At 40.7% G+C, this 16,384-nt stretch overlaps 1 protein-coding gene across 4 annotated transcripts in view; it reads left to right on the top strand.

The window, feature by feature from the left end:
- Positions 1 to 16,384, top strand: part of AFG1L (AFG1 like ATPase) — a 232,441-nt gene that overhangs the window by 212,659 nt on the left and 3,398 nt on the right. For 3 of the 4 annotated variants that reach the window (XM_032408121.1, XM_032408120.1, XM_032408119.1), the window contains exons 12-13: positions 12,686 to 12,826; positions 15,953 to 16,066. In XM_032408121.1, coding sequence (XP_032264012.1) covers positions 12,686 to 12,826; positions 15,953 to 16,066 — 255 coding nt within the window. The remainder of the gene's footprint in view (positions 1 to 12,685; positions 12,827 to 15,952; positions 16,067 to 16,384) is intronic. The other variant, XM_032408123.1, reaches the window with a different exon arrangement.

Here is a 16,384-nt window from a genome sequence, read left to right as displayed (position 1 = left end):
AGTAATAATGATGATGCTAATAATTTCCTACTTCTTCATATTCTTCTAATGTTGTGTTTTTAACTTATCTCCACATTTTTCATTTTGGTTTTCTGTGCTATAGGCAATAAATCAAATGTCTTTGTGCCAATTGTTGGGGTTTCTATTTCCCAAATGAACTGGAAGTATTCCCAGGAATAAACCCAGCACAGTGCTTTTCATATAGCAGGCACTTAATAGATCTGATTTGATGTGGTTTGTGTTTTAAGAAAGCTGTCAGTTCTGGAATCTCCAGAATTAGATATCTTCAGAATTTGGAGATTTATTACATACACAAAGCTAGTCAAGTCAGGGTGAGGAAAGAGTGCAATCGCCTCTGGTTTGCCACATTGATTTTGTTTGTTTGTTTGTTTAGTCGTTGTTTCTATAAACTCTGTTAAAAATAAGACACACCCCAAAAGAGTACTGTATTTGGCCATAGAGGGGACAGAGAGTTTAGTAAAGATCTGGTAGTTTTGGGTAGAACTAGCCTCCTGCCATTGAGACTCCGTAAGTCAAGCAGTAAAACTTTTCTTCAGCACACCAGAGAACACCTTCTGAAGTAGAATGTGTAAGAGATGGTAGTATTTTCTGGAATGGTGAGATATTTCCCAGTTGGATGTTACAGACTTCATATTAATGAGATTTCTCATAGTAAGGGGCCTTATTACCAATCTTGGGAAATTATGTACTCTACAAATACACACCATTCAGTGCTTTGTTTTTCCAATTATTATCTTTACTGATTTGGTGCACATAGTTGTTTTAACAAATTCATATGATATTCTTAGTTTGTTTTGAAAAGAACGCATTCATCCTAATGCTGTTAAAGTGCTTTTTTCTATTAAAGAGTACTTTTCTTTAAGATACGAGGTATTGTCATTTCTGTGTACACAAAGCAAGATGCCACACATACTTGTTTAATGAGGAGTTATCAGGGTAACACTGCGAGGAATTTATAAAGAGGAGTCTATAGAGATAAAGAGTAACCCTTAGGACAATATAATCTAGACAGCGCTTGAAATAATAATCATCCTACTTGAGCTGAAATAATGGTGGCAGAACAAGCATTAGCCAGGCAGAGAAAAAAGAAACTCAAGCTGACAGCTCATTCGTGTGTGCTGGAGTGGATCAACCGCTCCTTGCAGGGCAGAAGGCAGCCCGGTGGTAAGGCTCGTGCATTTCACTGGTGTGGCTTTGAGAAAATCCCCACTCCCGGCACCAGGGTCAAACCACAGCGGACAGCTGTGCTGGTTCTCATGCGGGAGAAAGAAGACCACAGGCAAGCTCTTTATTCCTCAAAGTTTGGTAGAGAAACTGTGCCACATATAATCCAGCTGTATACTCACGGTAATTAAGGAAAACAAATGCTCTTTGCAAACTCATTATAGATTTAAAGTTCTTTAAGTTTTCATCAGGTTTCCACAGAAACAAAGAGCTTGAAACAATAGTCGAGAATGCACAAACCATCGAATAAGTGGATTTTAATTGTTTCTGTTTAGAAAATTATTCAGATAACCAGCCACATCAAAGACTATTAAACTTTTTAATTGCTCAGGTAGAAAGATGGAGAATGTCATCATTATCTATCATAAGAAGAATCTGCATTAGATAATGCTACTTGAATTTTGAGCTAGAATAACGTACTCACGGATGCTACCAACTGAAGTGGCATTTAGTACTCGAAAATAATCACATGCGTTAATTATTCATAGGACACAATGCATGAATTTACAATACTAATTACAGTTTCAGAAGGTGTCTTATGCTATGGTTTACTTACGGAAAAGGATCAACTAATGCAAACAAAAGTATAAATACTTGCAACTGCTGTAGATATCCTGTGCATGCAATTTAGTGGTGTGTTAGGTCGAAAGAGTGGAGAAATGTGTCTTTATGTTTTGCCAAGTTCTTGTAAGATTTAGTACAAAACTTGTATTTTTTAAGCAGTCAGGAGTTATCTTTGATTCTGAAGACTTGGTGAGAATGTGTTCGCTTGTTTACTCGTCTTGTATTGTGCAAGATCCTGTTCCCTGGTCTGCTTGGCGCTACGGACACTTGGGTGGACAAGAGAGTACTGACCCTTTGGGGACTCCCCGTCTCATACAGTGGAGTAAATGAGGGTGGCAAGGGTAATTTTGAATAGATTTGTAGTGCCTCGAGCTCTTTAGTATATGCACGTACGGTGACTGTTTTACACACTCTTCCTTATTAGGGGAGATGCAGGGGATCAAATAGCTGAAAAACAAAAACAAAGAGTATACTTTGGACTCAGTAAAGATCTTCAGCATTGTTTTGCCACATCATTCTGTGATGTCTTTTGTCATATTTTGTTTCTCTTTTGAAAAATACAGAAAAATCTAAAAAAGATGATTAAATATTATAAAATATAGTCCTCTATCACTCAGAGATATCACTTAGAGATAGAGATATCACTTAGAGATAATAATTGTTAGCATTTTTACATATTTACTTGGCCTTTTTCCTACATATATATTTTAAGCAAAATAGATACCGTAGTACAATTATAATTTTGAATTATGCTTTTTTTCACTGAGCTTTTTATCATAAGCATGTTTCCATGTCATAAAATGTTTCATGAACATCAATATATGTTGGTAATATATTCCATTATATCAGTGTGCCATAATTTATTGAGCCATTCCTCTGTTGTTATATTTTAAAGTTGTTTTTGGTTCACATAGTTATAAATAATCCTGTATATAGCCTTTGGTTGAATTTCTGATCGTTTCCTATAAATTGATTTCTAGAAACAGAACAACTGGGTCAAGTTTATGACTTCTCCTAGGGCTCTTAATACAATCCAACAAATTTTCTTTGGAGCCACTGAACTAATTTACTCTTTTAGCAGCAATGGATGTCTCATTACCTGCTTGCCAGCATTGAGTAGTATAATTTATTTTTCTTCGCAAAATTGCTATATGAAAAATGATATTCTTATTTTGTCTTTCTCTGGTTACTAATGAGCTTGACCATATTTTTCATTTGTTTATTAGCCTCTTAGACTTTTTATACTTTTTGTTCCATGAATTATCTATTCATATTCTTTATCCATTTTTCTGTTGGAATGCTCTTACAATTTGTTTCATTGCAGTCAGTCCTTGTCTCTCCCAGTTTCCTTTTTCATGTCAACTTGTTTTCTCTCCCTGACTTTCTGTTTTTATTTGACTGGGTCCATGTCTTCTTTCTTCTAGAGGGATGCCACATAATTTTCTTCTAGTTTTTGTATACAGTAAATTACAAGTTTTATTTTTAGAAATAAGTTTTATACTATACCATAAAAATTCCAAAACTGATTAAGAAAAATAAATGAACATTGGGGTGCCTGGGTGGCTTAGTTGGTTAAACGTCTGCCTTCAACTCAGGTCATGATCTTAGGGTCCTGGGATTGAGCCCTGCATCGGGCTCTCTGCTCAGTAGGGAGTCTGCTTCTCCCTCTCCCTCTGCCACTCCCCCTGCTCATGCTCTCTCTCTCTCTCAAATAAATAAAATCTTAAAAAAGAAATGAACATAAAAAAAATGACAATATGTGTTGTTACGTATCTTTATCAATTATGTAAAACCAGTCTTGCTACAAAAGCTAGACAAATTTTTCTACATGTGCTGAATTTGCTAAGGACTTTTAGAATATGGGCTTTTCCTAGTAAATCTCACTGTAGAAAGTATAGTGTTTCAGTTAGCTATTGCTACATAACAAACCACCCCCAAAATTCAGTGACTTAAAAAAATAAGCATTTTATTATTGCTCTCTAATCTACAGGTCAGCTGGGAAGTTTTTTTTGGTATATTTTGGATTCACTTAAACATATGCAGTCAGCTTTGCTCATCTTGGTTGGGTTCTCTCATCCACTGTGGGCGGGTGGGGAGGGCTGGATGTAGGCTGGCCTAAGATGCTTTCTCAGCTTAGACAACTGGCTCTCCTTATGTTCTCTCCTTCATCAGCCGGCCAGCCTAGCTGTTACAACACAGTGAGCAGAAGCAAGCAAAGCTTCTTGAGACCTAAGCTCAGAACTGGAAAATTGTGACTTTTGCCTCATTCTGTTGACCGTGGTAAATTACAAGTCCAGCCCAGATTGAAGAGTTGGGCAGACTCCATGTCTTAATGGGAGAGATGGAAAGACACAATCCAAAGCATGTCGACAAGGAGGCAAAAACAAATGGAGCCATTATTATAATCAGACTGCCCCACATAGGCATTCTTCATTTCTCCAAAAATATTTTAAATGGGTTTAAAATTATCGTAATTTTTTAGAGAATTTTTAACTTAATGCACTTGAATGCGCCAAGCACACTTAAATACTGAATACGAGGGAAAGGGGATCAGTAGTCCTGTGGCAACATACCATTTGGGTGGTGCACAGGGCTAGATAAGACAATTTGTCAGCACCTTATTTCTATGATATAATCAGAAGAAAAATAAATTTACAAAAATACTTCAAATATATCAAATACTAAATTTGAACAAAACTTTTAAATAAAATCTTTTCAAATTTGTAATAAGAAAAGTTGGCTCCGTGAACATAACTTTTTAAAAATCAGCTTTGATTTATTTTATTTTATTTATTTATTTATTTGAGAGAGAGAGAATGAGAGATAGCACAAGAGGGAAGAGGGTCAGAGGGAGAAGCAAACTCCCTGCTGAGCAGGGAGCCCAATGTGGGACTCCATCCCGGGACTCCAGGATCATGACCTGAGCCGAAGGCAGTCACTTAACCAACTGAGCCACCCAGGCGCCCTAAAAATCAGCTTTGATTTGAAATGGCTAGGTGCAGTTTCTGATTAAAAATCTTCAATGATAAAATTTTTTTTTTAAATATGAGCAGTAAGCTCTTTTTTTTTTAAGGGTTTTATTTGTTTATTTATTTGAGAGAGAGAATGAGAAAGAGAGAGAGAGAGCATGAGAGGGGGGAGGGCCAGAGGGAGAAGCAGACTCCCCATTGAGCAGGGAGCCTGATGTGAGACTCGATCCCGGGACTCCAGGATCATGACCTGAGCCGAAGGCAGTCGCTCAACCAACTGAGCCATCCAGGCGCCCAATGATAATAAAATGTTTTAATTTAAATTCAATTAGCCAACATATAGTACATCATTAATTTCAGATGTAGAGTTCAGTAATTCATCAGTTGCATATAACACCCAGTGCTTACCACATCACGTGTCCTCCTTAATGCCCATCACCCAGTTACCCCTCCCCCTCTCCACCTCCCCTCCAGCAACCCTCAGTTTGTTTCCTATAGTTAAGAGTCTCTCATGGTTTTTCTCCCTCTCTGATTTCTTCCCATTCAGTTTTCCCTCCCTTCCCCTATGATCCTCTGTGCTGTTTCTTATATTCCACATATAAGGAGTGAAACGATGTAATTGTCCTTCTCTGACTGACTTATTTTGCTCAGCATAATACCCTCCAGTCCCATCCATGTCGATGTAAATGGTGAGATTTCATCCTTTCTGATGACTGAGTCATATTCCATTGTATATATATACCACATCTTCTTTATCCATTCATCTGTTGAAGAACATCTCGGCTCTTTCCATAGTTTGGCTATTGTGGACATTGCTGCTCTAAACATTGGGGTGCTGGTGCCCCTTCAGATCGCTACATTTTATCTTTGGGATAAATACCTAGTAGTGTAATTGCTGGGTCATAGGGTAGCTCTATTTTTAACTTCTTGAGGAACCTCCACACTGTTTTCCAGAGTGCATTCCCACCAACAGTGTAAGAGGGTTCCCCTTTCCCTGCATCCTTGCCAACATTTGTCGTTTCCTGACTTGTTAATTTTAGCCATTCTGACTGGTGTGAGTTAGTATCTCATTGTGGTTTTGATTTGTATTTCCCTGATGCCGAGTGATGTGGAGCATTATTTCATGTGTCTGTAGGCCATTTGTATGTTTTCTTTGGAGAAATGCCTGTTCATGTCTTCTGCCCATTTCTTGATTGGGTTTTTTGTTTTTGGGGTGTTGAGTTTAATAAGTTCCTTATAGATCTTTATAGATCCTTATCTGATATATCATTTACAAATATCTTCTCCCATTCCGTAGATTGTCTTTTAGTTTTGTTGACTGTTTCCTTTGCTGTGCAAAACTTTTTATCTTTTTTTTTTAAAGATTTTATTTTATTTATTTGAGAGAGAGAGTGAGAGAGAGAGCACAAGACGGGGTAGGGTCAGAGGGAGAAGCAGACTCCCCGCTGAGCAGGGAGCCCGATGCGGGACTCGATCCTGGGACTCCCGGCAGTCACTTAACCAACTGAGCCACACAGGCACCCCAAAAGCTTTTTATCTCGATGAAGTCTCAATAGTTTATTTTTGCTTTTGTTTCCCTTGCCTTTGGAGATGTGTCTAGCAAGAAGTTGCTGCGGCCAAAGGAATATGATAATAAAAATTTTTAATGATAATCTGAAGAAAATTTGAAGAGAAATTTTTGATAGTTACCGTCTTGTGTGAACAAGAATCCTATACACATAGGAATGTCAGAAGGTCTTCCATGTCCAATAATGGTGAACTCCATCATTAGGACAATGAAGGAAGATGGATGAAATCAAAATTAGTGTAGGCTAATATGTATTTCTCGCTCATATCACCGTCCAGTATAGGTTGGCCAGGTCACTGCTTATGCCGTCCTTCTTAGAACCAGGCTTTGTACCTGTTGTGCTTCTAGCCCTCTTTCAAGTCTTCAGAGCCCATCTGTTCAGCCTGCAGATGAGTAAAGGAAGTGAGGATTCTGTGGGCCAGATCAGGAAGCCATGCTGTTCACTTTTTCTCACATTCCACTGGCCTGCACCTGATCACATGGCCACAACTAAACACAAGAATATGAGGAATATAGTCTAGCTGTGTGCCCAGGAAGGTGAGGAAGACATGGATAGTGGTGAGTGCTAGCAATCTTTAAAAAAATGAGCCTTTAGCAGCCTCACTGGGTCAGTGGGACAAAAGTCAGAGTTTAGGGCCAGTCCAGGATGGGAACCCAGTAAACTGTCCCCCACTTTGGATGGAGCCCCGAAGGACTGCATGCTAGGAATAAGTGTGAGCCAGAAGTCAACCAGCTCTCTAATGGACTTCAGTCAAATTCAGTGAGCTGAGTAACTTAGAGTACTTCAAGCCTTGAACTTGAATTTTTTTCTACAAGTATTCTTTTTTTCAAAGATAAAATCCAATACACAAAGATAACCAAACATATGAGGAGACAAGACACTGTGGATGTGAACAAGCAAAAAGAACAAACGATAAAATTAGGAACTCCAGGTATTGGAATTATGAGTCCATATTTTAAACAACTAAGCTTACATATTCAGAGAGGGTTTTGTTTTTTGTTTTTTTGTTTTTTGTTTTAAAGACAGGCTTGGAAATTTAAGTGTAGGGGTCTAGAGACTATAAAGTGAGATATATCAGCTTTGGAAAAGAATCAATAGAAATTCTAGACCTGTAAAGCACAATAACCAAAATAACTCAATGGATGAGTTTAAGAGCAGATAAACCACAGCTAAGGAGAAATACAGTGGACTTTAGAATATAGGTCAGAGGAAAGTGTCCACAATGAATCGTGAAGAAGTGAAAAAAGGAAAATAGGAAATAAAGGATAAAAGCAATGGAGAATATGCAGCTTAACCTACGTTCCCTCAGAGAGCCGGAAGGGGGAGAGAGACGGAGAATGGAGCAGAGGCAGTGTACATATACAGACAGCCTGGGGACCGTCCGACATTGTGGAGAAAAGGATACGGACAGCACACTAGTTAGTCATCCAGCTTGCATGGGGAAAATGTGCTCAGGTTAAGACATGATATAAATGGGAGTATATCTACCTGCCTGTGACGTCACTATGCCTTTGATCTGGGGAAGTCTGGTGCTTGGCTGTAAGAGCTAACTGTGAACTACTGGAGGATGCTGCCATCCACCTCATCCCCTCTCTCTCTTGCTCCCCTAGTGTGAAGCAGCATGAGCTGAACATAACTGTATAACTGAAGTCAAATTTTACCCCAAATATGAAATCCTTTTTGCTTTTGTCACACTGTAAAGGAGAAAATATATGTTCAGCCTTAGGTTTTATTTTCTTTTTAAATGTCCCTGAAAAAATTCCACTTCTATAGCTTAAGAAAACCTTGGGGGAAAAAATGTCCATGACACAACTCATGTTATGATCTCATACATGTGAGGTAAGTGATAAGATGCCCATTATAAAAATGACCCCCCCAAAAAAGCATTATTGTTTTTGCTGCTTAAAAGTAAGTAACACAAGTTCATGGGGCGGGGAGCAGTGGGGAATCAAAAAAGTACAACAAAAAAACAAAATTCATCTTTTATTCCACCACCTAAAGGTAACTGCTGTTAACATTTTGGTCTATATCTTCCTAGACTTTTCCTACGTACATACTAGGTTATACAACAAAGGCTTGCCTTGGGAGTGGGGAGTTTGAGCCAACTAAGAAAGAGTGGGATTTTTTTTTTTTTTTTTTTGGTAGGTGGTTCAATTGTTTTTGGAGACAAATGGATATAAAAGAAGGAATAAGCCTGCTCCTCGGGCTATGTTGTGTTTTATGCATCATTCATTCACTAATTCATTCCGTAAAGATGAAGCCCTTCCAATGTGCCATGTGCTGGGGTAGGGGCTGTTCATTCTGTGGGCCTGGGGCCCTCCCCCACATGTGGTGCTAATGGTATTACCAAAAAAGTGGGAGGGGGAGGGCCTGAGACAGACGCTGTTTTTGTCATCTATAAATGACTTCATGGAGGGCTAAGGTGCCTGGCTGGCAGATATTTTGGTGGACCGGAGACAGCAGGAAGGAGCAGAGGAAACAGCTTTTACCTCCTGAGTTCAAAGGCAGAAGCAGACTGGAGTCAGCCAAATCGTTCACTTGTTTAGGCTGCCTGGCCTCATGAGCTCAGCAAAAGGTTATTTGATAGTTAATAAAAAAATAGCTACTGTTCATTAAGTATCTATCTGTTGTATGCCAAATAGGTACTATGCATATATCATTTCATTTGCTTTTCACGTAAACTCTGTAAATAGCATTTATTGAGCCCTTACTATGTGACGGCCACTACTATAAGATTTTACATGCAGTCAGTACAGCGAGGCCTCAGGACAAACCTGAGACATGTCCTGCCATGATCCCCCGTTTACAGATGAGGAAATGGAGGTTCAGAGGGATTGCTCAAGGTCACATGACTGGAAGTGACAGACCAATAAGTCCAAAGTGTCTTAACATGGTTTTTGCCCACAGTTGTTTGACTTATTTATGTAATGAAAAATAGCACTTCTGAGTAATAAGGAAACCCCCAATCTCTCACCAGAATCAGTCCTGAAAATTTGTCACTTCTTGGATACTTCAACATCAAAGCCAGTATAAGAAAACACTCTTTTAGATACCTTCTAAAAACTTCATATTTTAAATTAATACAATCTTATTGGAGCTGATTTCCTTGAAGATGTCCTTCAATTAATACACTTCATTCTTCCTATGTTTTTTTAAAAGATTTATTTATTCTAGGAGTGTAAGGGGCAGAGGGAGAGGGAGAGAGTCTTAAGCAAACTCCTTGCTGAGTACGGAGCCCCAGCAGGGGCTCGATCTCATGACCTTGAGATCATGACTGAGCTGAAATCAAGAATCGGATGCTTAACTGACTGCACCACCCAGCTGCCCCCATTCTTCTTATGTTTTTAAAGAAAAAAGTAATATCGTTATCTTTTTTTGTGGCTTAAATTGGGATTTCTTTGGCAATGAATAACATTTCTTAGTTTTAATGGCCTTTTTTTTTTGTGGTGGTAAAATAATACATGATGTAAAATTTGCCATTTTAACCATTTTTAAGTGTACAGTTCTGTGGCATTAAGTACATTCACATTGTTGTGCAACCATCACCACTGTCCATTTCTAGAAATCTCTTCATCCCAAAGTGAAACTCGGGATCCATTAAGAACAGTAACCCCTCATTGCCTCCCATCACCATTGTTTTTAAAGGAGATAGATAACTATATAAAGCTTAATTTTCTTTACGTGAATGAGCACATAATTGTTTTAGGGATGTGAAGGAAGGGGATATTTGCTAATATAACGGCAAATGCAGAACCTACTGACAAAGGTATATAATTTGTAAAAATAGCTGAGTGGGCAGAATCCTGATTTTCAGTTGCCCCAGGCACTTCAGGGCGCTCCTGATGATGATTTTCCTTGGGCATGTAGTTATACTGATAGAAATCACATCCGTGCATAAAGAACGAGTTTAATTATACATAACTACATACCTAAGATGAGCTTTTACATTTTTTTTACATATACTTTATGATTTACAAAAGATGAGACACTAAATTCTAACTGATCTCAAAAACATGGTGTGTGTCACCCTCAGAGCCTGAGTGTCTTATTGTAGGAGTTTTGCTTTTTATCCAAAGAGGCTGTATCTTGTCCCCCCCCCCCCCCCCCCCCCCCGCCGTAGGGAGTTGTCTTCTTTACGTGGGATCCCACAGTCTCCGTTGGTCCCTGCTGTGACCCTGAGGACTGGCAGATGCACAAAGACTGATTCAGGGTTTTGGATATAGCCGGTGGTGGAACAAAACTAACTGGTCCTATTGAGAATGACACTTCTTTACGTTCTCAACTTGTCAGTATTGAGCCTAATCCTAATCCTTTGGGCTCAAAATAATCTAAATAAAAAGCAGCCAAAGTGATATGGGTGTAATGTGTGCCCTAGGCACTGTGCTAAAGGCTTTACACATATTCTTTTGTGTAATCGTCACCATCCTGTGAGCTAGGAATCAAACTCCCGTTTTATAGATAGGGAAACTAAAGGAAGAGAAAGATGATGTGACTTGCCAAAGGTACCATTAATAAGTAACAGACTGAGGATTCACTCCTGGTCCGTAACAGGCCTAACAGGAGCGTTCCCTCGTAAGAGAGCCAAGGTTAAACAGACAAACCAACAAACCCCACACTCCAGTCCCTGTGTGGCCCAGTGAGTGGGAGAGTCTCAGGTAAGGCCAGGCACCGGGTCTGGAGGTAAAGGCTGACCAGCCAGGGGAGGGAAGGGGGAAAGCAAGAGTCCCCTCTTCCGGCCCCATTTGTTACCTGGTGGGTGAGAGGAGATGGGAGGAAGGGACATCTCTAAGCAGATTTACAAAGAAGCTGGGTTATTCTTTGTGCTCTCTCCCGTTTCCTACCCTTTGCCCAGGGTCGCATAACTGCTGCATCCTTCTTAGAGCTGCTCTCCCTTGAGGGAACCACTCCCCCAGAGCTTCACTCTCTGATTTACTCACCTCCCCACACCTCCATGAGAAGTCTTTTTTCCTGAGTGTGACTGGTTTCAGCTGGTTGTTAGGAGACTGTAGGCTTAAATGGATGGGCTCTGAAGTGGGGATGATGGTCTCCCTTCCTCACAAATCCCTAATTCTCCCAGGAACTTAGCCATATCTACATTTCTGGAAGAAGTTTTGATGCAAATGACTCCCCAGGTGAGGGAGACATTTCTGGACAGGGAGGAGTATTGACAGATTCTGCCAGAAATTGAGGAGGCTCAGCCATCTGTGTCCCAGGGATGGGTCCTGGTGATCCAGGAGCTTCAGAGGTACCTCAGAGTAGCTCCTGGCCCACTCAGGCCCCGGTCTCGTCCACACTCTAGCAGGGCCAGAAACATCATCCACATGCAACTTAAAATGAAGAGAGGTAATGCTTGCTGGGAATGTTCCTAACCCCAAAGAATGTGTTTGCAGATAGTTTTCATAATTTTCATGAGTTAAATTCATGTTTCAGGGACAAGTGCCTTACATCGTAGGTGGCACCTTTGTGGATAGTTTTGTGAACCTTGAGTGTTGTACCCTCCTCACATCAAGAGGGAGAATGCTGCACCAAATTATGCTCAGGTCTCTGTCTGCTTCTGGTCATTAAACCCTCTGGTATTTCCTACAGAAGTTAGCCATCCATGTTCACTACATTGTACCTGAACAACTGTAGTTCACATTGAATGAAAAAGATTTTCTGATGAGTTCATACTGAAACATAGTCTTTATTTCAAAATGGTGACAGGAGAGTTGGCATGCCATTATAAGATGGCTCCATTTAACAGTAGTGACAGTTTGCAGTTGAGCCATAGGAAGGATTGGGGAAATGTTTACAGTTATGTCATATAAATTAAAAAATGTCTGGGTTTAGGACAGGGACCTACAGGGACCTACAAGGTATCAACTGAAGTGGCTCGAGATACTCTGTCACTCCCCACCACACTCGTCTTCTCTCTCTTTTTTTTAACATTATTATTATTTTTTTTTAGATTTATTTGAGAGAGTGAGAGAGAGTGAGAGCACGAGAGAGAGCACAAGCAGGGCGGAGGGAGAGGGAGAAGCAGGCTCCCCGCTGAGCAATGAGCCTGATGTGGGGCTTGATCCCAGGACCCTGGGATCATGACCTGAGCTGAAGGCAGATGCTTAACTGCCTGAGCCACCTAGGCACCCCTCGTCTTCTCTCTTGTCCCTTTTCTACATCACTATTACAATTACAGTAGACACCATCCTTAGCCCACAGTGAAAACACTGCTCCATTTGGTCAAGTTACCCCAAAGCTGCCACCTAGATCAGACCATGACCAGAAAAAGAGGTGTTTTCAAATTCAGGGCCACCGGAATTGGCTTCAGTTTTCTAGTCTTTATTTTCATTTTAATTACAGCCACTTGGAGCCAGTGACTATCTGGAACTGTCAAAGAATTTTGATACAATATTCCTACGAAACATTCCACAATTTACGCTTGCAAAGAGGACGCAAGCTCGAAGATTCATAACCCTCATTGATAACTTCTATGATTTCAAGGTAAGGATGTAGTGTGTTTTCTCAAGACTAAACATTTTGGACTGTGGAGTCAGATTGCCTGGGCTGGAATCCTGGTTTATTCTCTGGGCCTCAGTGTCCTCATCTACAAATTGGGGAAAATAGTATTTCCTTCAGAGCATTGTTGAGGGCAAAATAAGCTAATCCATGAAAAGCACTGAAAGTGAAGCTTGGCACAAGCCAAATGCTGTATACATAGTATCAGTGATAGCAGTAAAATCGTAGTATTGTAAGGCTTCCATCAGAAGACCTTGCGATATCAACCACGCCATCACCAGACCTAGCGTGTGTGCACTATGATGATGTACAGCGGAACGCCTTACCCACACTGAGTGCTCAGTCAATTCATGAGTTGCATGAATGCATGATTGGATGGAAAAAATAATGAATGAACAAATGAATGAGTGACTAGAGACCCTCCTCAGTATTGGAGCTCTCTCTCCCTGTGACCCAGAAACCCTCGTAACTAGCATTGCATCATTGTTTGTTGGTTTTACCCATGTGTTTTAGGGTGAGTTACGGAGCCCGTGTCCATTCATCAAAGGCAGAACAGCCCACTGATTAAAGAGTGGGCCTCGGGGCCAGGCTGTCCGCCTTGAGGACCAGCTTAATCTCTCGAGCTGCAGTTGCCTTCTGTAGAAAAAAGAGGGGGGAATAATGGTACTTATTCTATATGGTTGTTGCAAGGATTAAATGAACACATAAGGCACTTAGAACATTGTGCGGCATAGAGTCAGATTTCAGTGAAGGTGAGCCACTATTTATAGTATATATCTGTGGGGTGCCTGGGTGGCTCAGTTGGTTGAGCATCCAATTCTTGGTTTCGGTTCAGGTCGTGATCTCAGGGTCGAGAGATCAAGCCCCACATCAGGCACCAGCTTCAGCACGGAGTCTGCTTGAGGTCCTCCCTCTCCCTCTGCCCCTCCCCCCCGTGCTCAAGCTCTCTCTCTCATAAATCAATAAATCTTTTAAAAAAATAGTATATATCTGTAAATACATATTTATAGTAAAAGCATAAGTACAACTTCAAAATAGAGTTAAGTATCATTTTACTGTTAGATATAATTTTTCTCCTTATTGTACAGAAATAGAGCAGTGATTCTAAAATTGAAGGGATCTTGAGGGGAGGAGGAAAGTACCAGAATCCACTGGGAGGAAGAGATGAAATTTTAATGTTTCTTTTTTTCATTCATTCAACAACCTTTCTCATACCAAGTGCAGTGCTAAATATTAGAAATTCAACGACAGGCAAAGCCAGATCTGGTGCCAGCCTTCATAGAACTTAGAGTCTGGTGTCAGAGAAGCACTAATCAAATATCCACAGAACTGAATGTAAAGTCGCCCCTCAGTGCTGGTCTCTTGGAAGGCTTGAGAGAGGAGTATGGTGCCATGAGGGTCTGGGGGAGAGTAGATTGATCTCTGTGGGGGTGGGGGTGGGCCTAGGGAAGTCCTGCTGAGGACGGCCTACATCAGAATCCCCTGGGCTACCTAAGATCCATGTTCCAGAGCCCACCCCACCCCAGCCCAGTAAATGAACCCTCATCCTAGAGGATGGACGTGAAAACCTGCATGTTTGCAAGCCACTCAACTGTTGCTTGTAAGCGTTGAGAAGTGATGCCTAAACGCCAATGCAGGGGGGACGTTTGTAGCAAAGGCTCTGGGGCGGGCCTGAGCGCAAAGGGCAGCTGGCTTGGCTCAGGTGCAGTACTGAGAGGAACCTGCCATAGTGAGTGACATCCAAATGTGGCACATGCTCCCAGGGGGCCAGCGTTCATGTGCCGGCCTCTGGATGGCAGGGAGCTGAGAACACCAGAGCAAGGGGATCAAGTCCCGTCACTTACCAGACACTGCTCTGAAATACTCATGTTGGGTCCGGAATGAAGGGAATGAGCCTGGAGGTGGCCCTCTGTTTTTAGAGGGCTAATGCTTCAAGAAAAAAGTGGTAGAGGGGCTTTAGTAGGTGGTTCTTAGAGTGGGAGGATTGATAAACTCTTACTTGTCTACATGGCAGCTAGGAATACCTTAAAGAAAACATACGGTCCCCAGCCCTCTGTCCTACCCCCAGTCCTATCTTATCCCCACTGTTTCACTTCTTAGTTAATGGGAAGGAAGAGTTCTGTGGCGATATGATGGAATACCAGAACCACTCTCCTAACATTTTAAAGCTATCCATAACTCTCCTAACATTTGCTTTCACACATTTAGAGTTTGTGTTCTTTGTTTAAAGACTAGTTGAAATTATCTTATTTCAGAAATTGGGAGCATTAAACAGGCATTAGTCTAGAATGTATTCATGGAAATTGGTGAAATCAGAGTATTCATATCTAAATAATGAAAAAAGTGTCATTTGTGATTAAAAGAAATGTATAAGAGGAGGTAGAAGGCCATTCAGATATGGAAAAACTATTCCCAGATGTCATACATTATTTTAAGGTATTGGCATCGTTGTTTAATGATGTTTAAAGGGTAGCTGTGAATCCTGAAAACAAATTCAGGACTTTTTAAACAACAAGAAGAGTATGTTTTGTATTTAAACTGGTGGACATAAAATTTATAAAGATTTTTATAAAAGGTGTTTCCAGTATATGATCACATATGCACATTCACTCAAACACTTGTGTAATCAAGAAATATTAATGTCAAGCTTAGTCTTTTTGAAGAATGCCTTGGTAGGATGCTGATATAAATGTGGGTTCTAGAAATTCAGGGTCTAATTAGAGTAGTGATGCACTGAACTTACCAGAGGTGGTAACCTCTTTGCAGTGCATGAAAAGTACCCCCGCATGCACGGGCCCAAAACAGCCAGGTGTAAATGTCAGCCTCGGGGTGTAATGGAAAGACCACTGGACTTCGAACTGGGAGACCTGAGCTGGCCTCATGAACTGAGACCTCTCCAGGCCTAAAGTCACCCAATAAAACCTTTGCTCCCTACTTTATAGGATGTTACAAGCTGTGTGGAAATATTTTGAAAAGCACTGTGCAGCTTAAAAGTATCACACAAACTAGCTCCCTGTGATGACAAACAGATTTTATTTTGTGCGATATTTGTTCCACCTTGAACTTGTGAAATGTAAGGAGTACTACCATTCACTCATCTTCCTCTTTCAGGTGCGCATCATTTGCTCAGCATCGACTCCTCTAGCAAGCTTATTTTTGCATCAACATCATGACAGTGAGTTGGAGCAAAGCAGAATACTGATGGATGATTTGGGGCTGAGCCAGGTAGGCAATATTAACATAATCTCTTTTTATTATAAAACGGCCTAATTGTTTTTGGTTTTATACGTGGCTACATTTTGAAGAAGGAATGCAGTATGTATTTAACCATTGATTTGCTGCTCCTTTTAAAGCCAAGAGAGCAGCCTTTTTCTCCGTATCACTAAATGTAAAGAATATAGTCTTAGGGTAGAAGGAATCTTCATGATCTGTTTTTGCATATAATGAAAACAAAAACCAGAGGGGTGGACCAGTGGGCCTGTGGTCACACAGCTGACTAATGGCAGGCCAGAGCTGGACACCAGGACACCCGTGTCTGGTTCT

Source organism: Phoca vitulina, unplaced genomic scaffold (assembly GCF_004348235.1).
Source record: "Phoca vitulina isolate PV1807 unplaced genomic scaffold, GSC_HSeal_1.0 scaffold9, whole genome shotgun sequence".
Lineage (NCBI taxonomy): Eukaryota > Metazoa > Chordata > Mammalia > Carnivora > Phocidae > Phoca > Phoca vitulina.
Note: the sequence above shows the minus strand (reverse complement) of the source record. Positions and strands in the feature narration are given on the sequence as shown.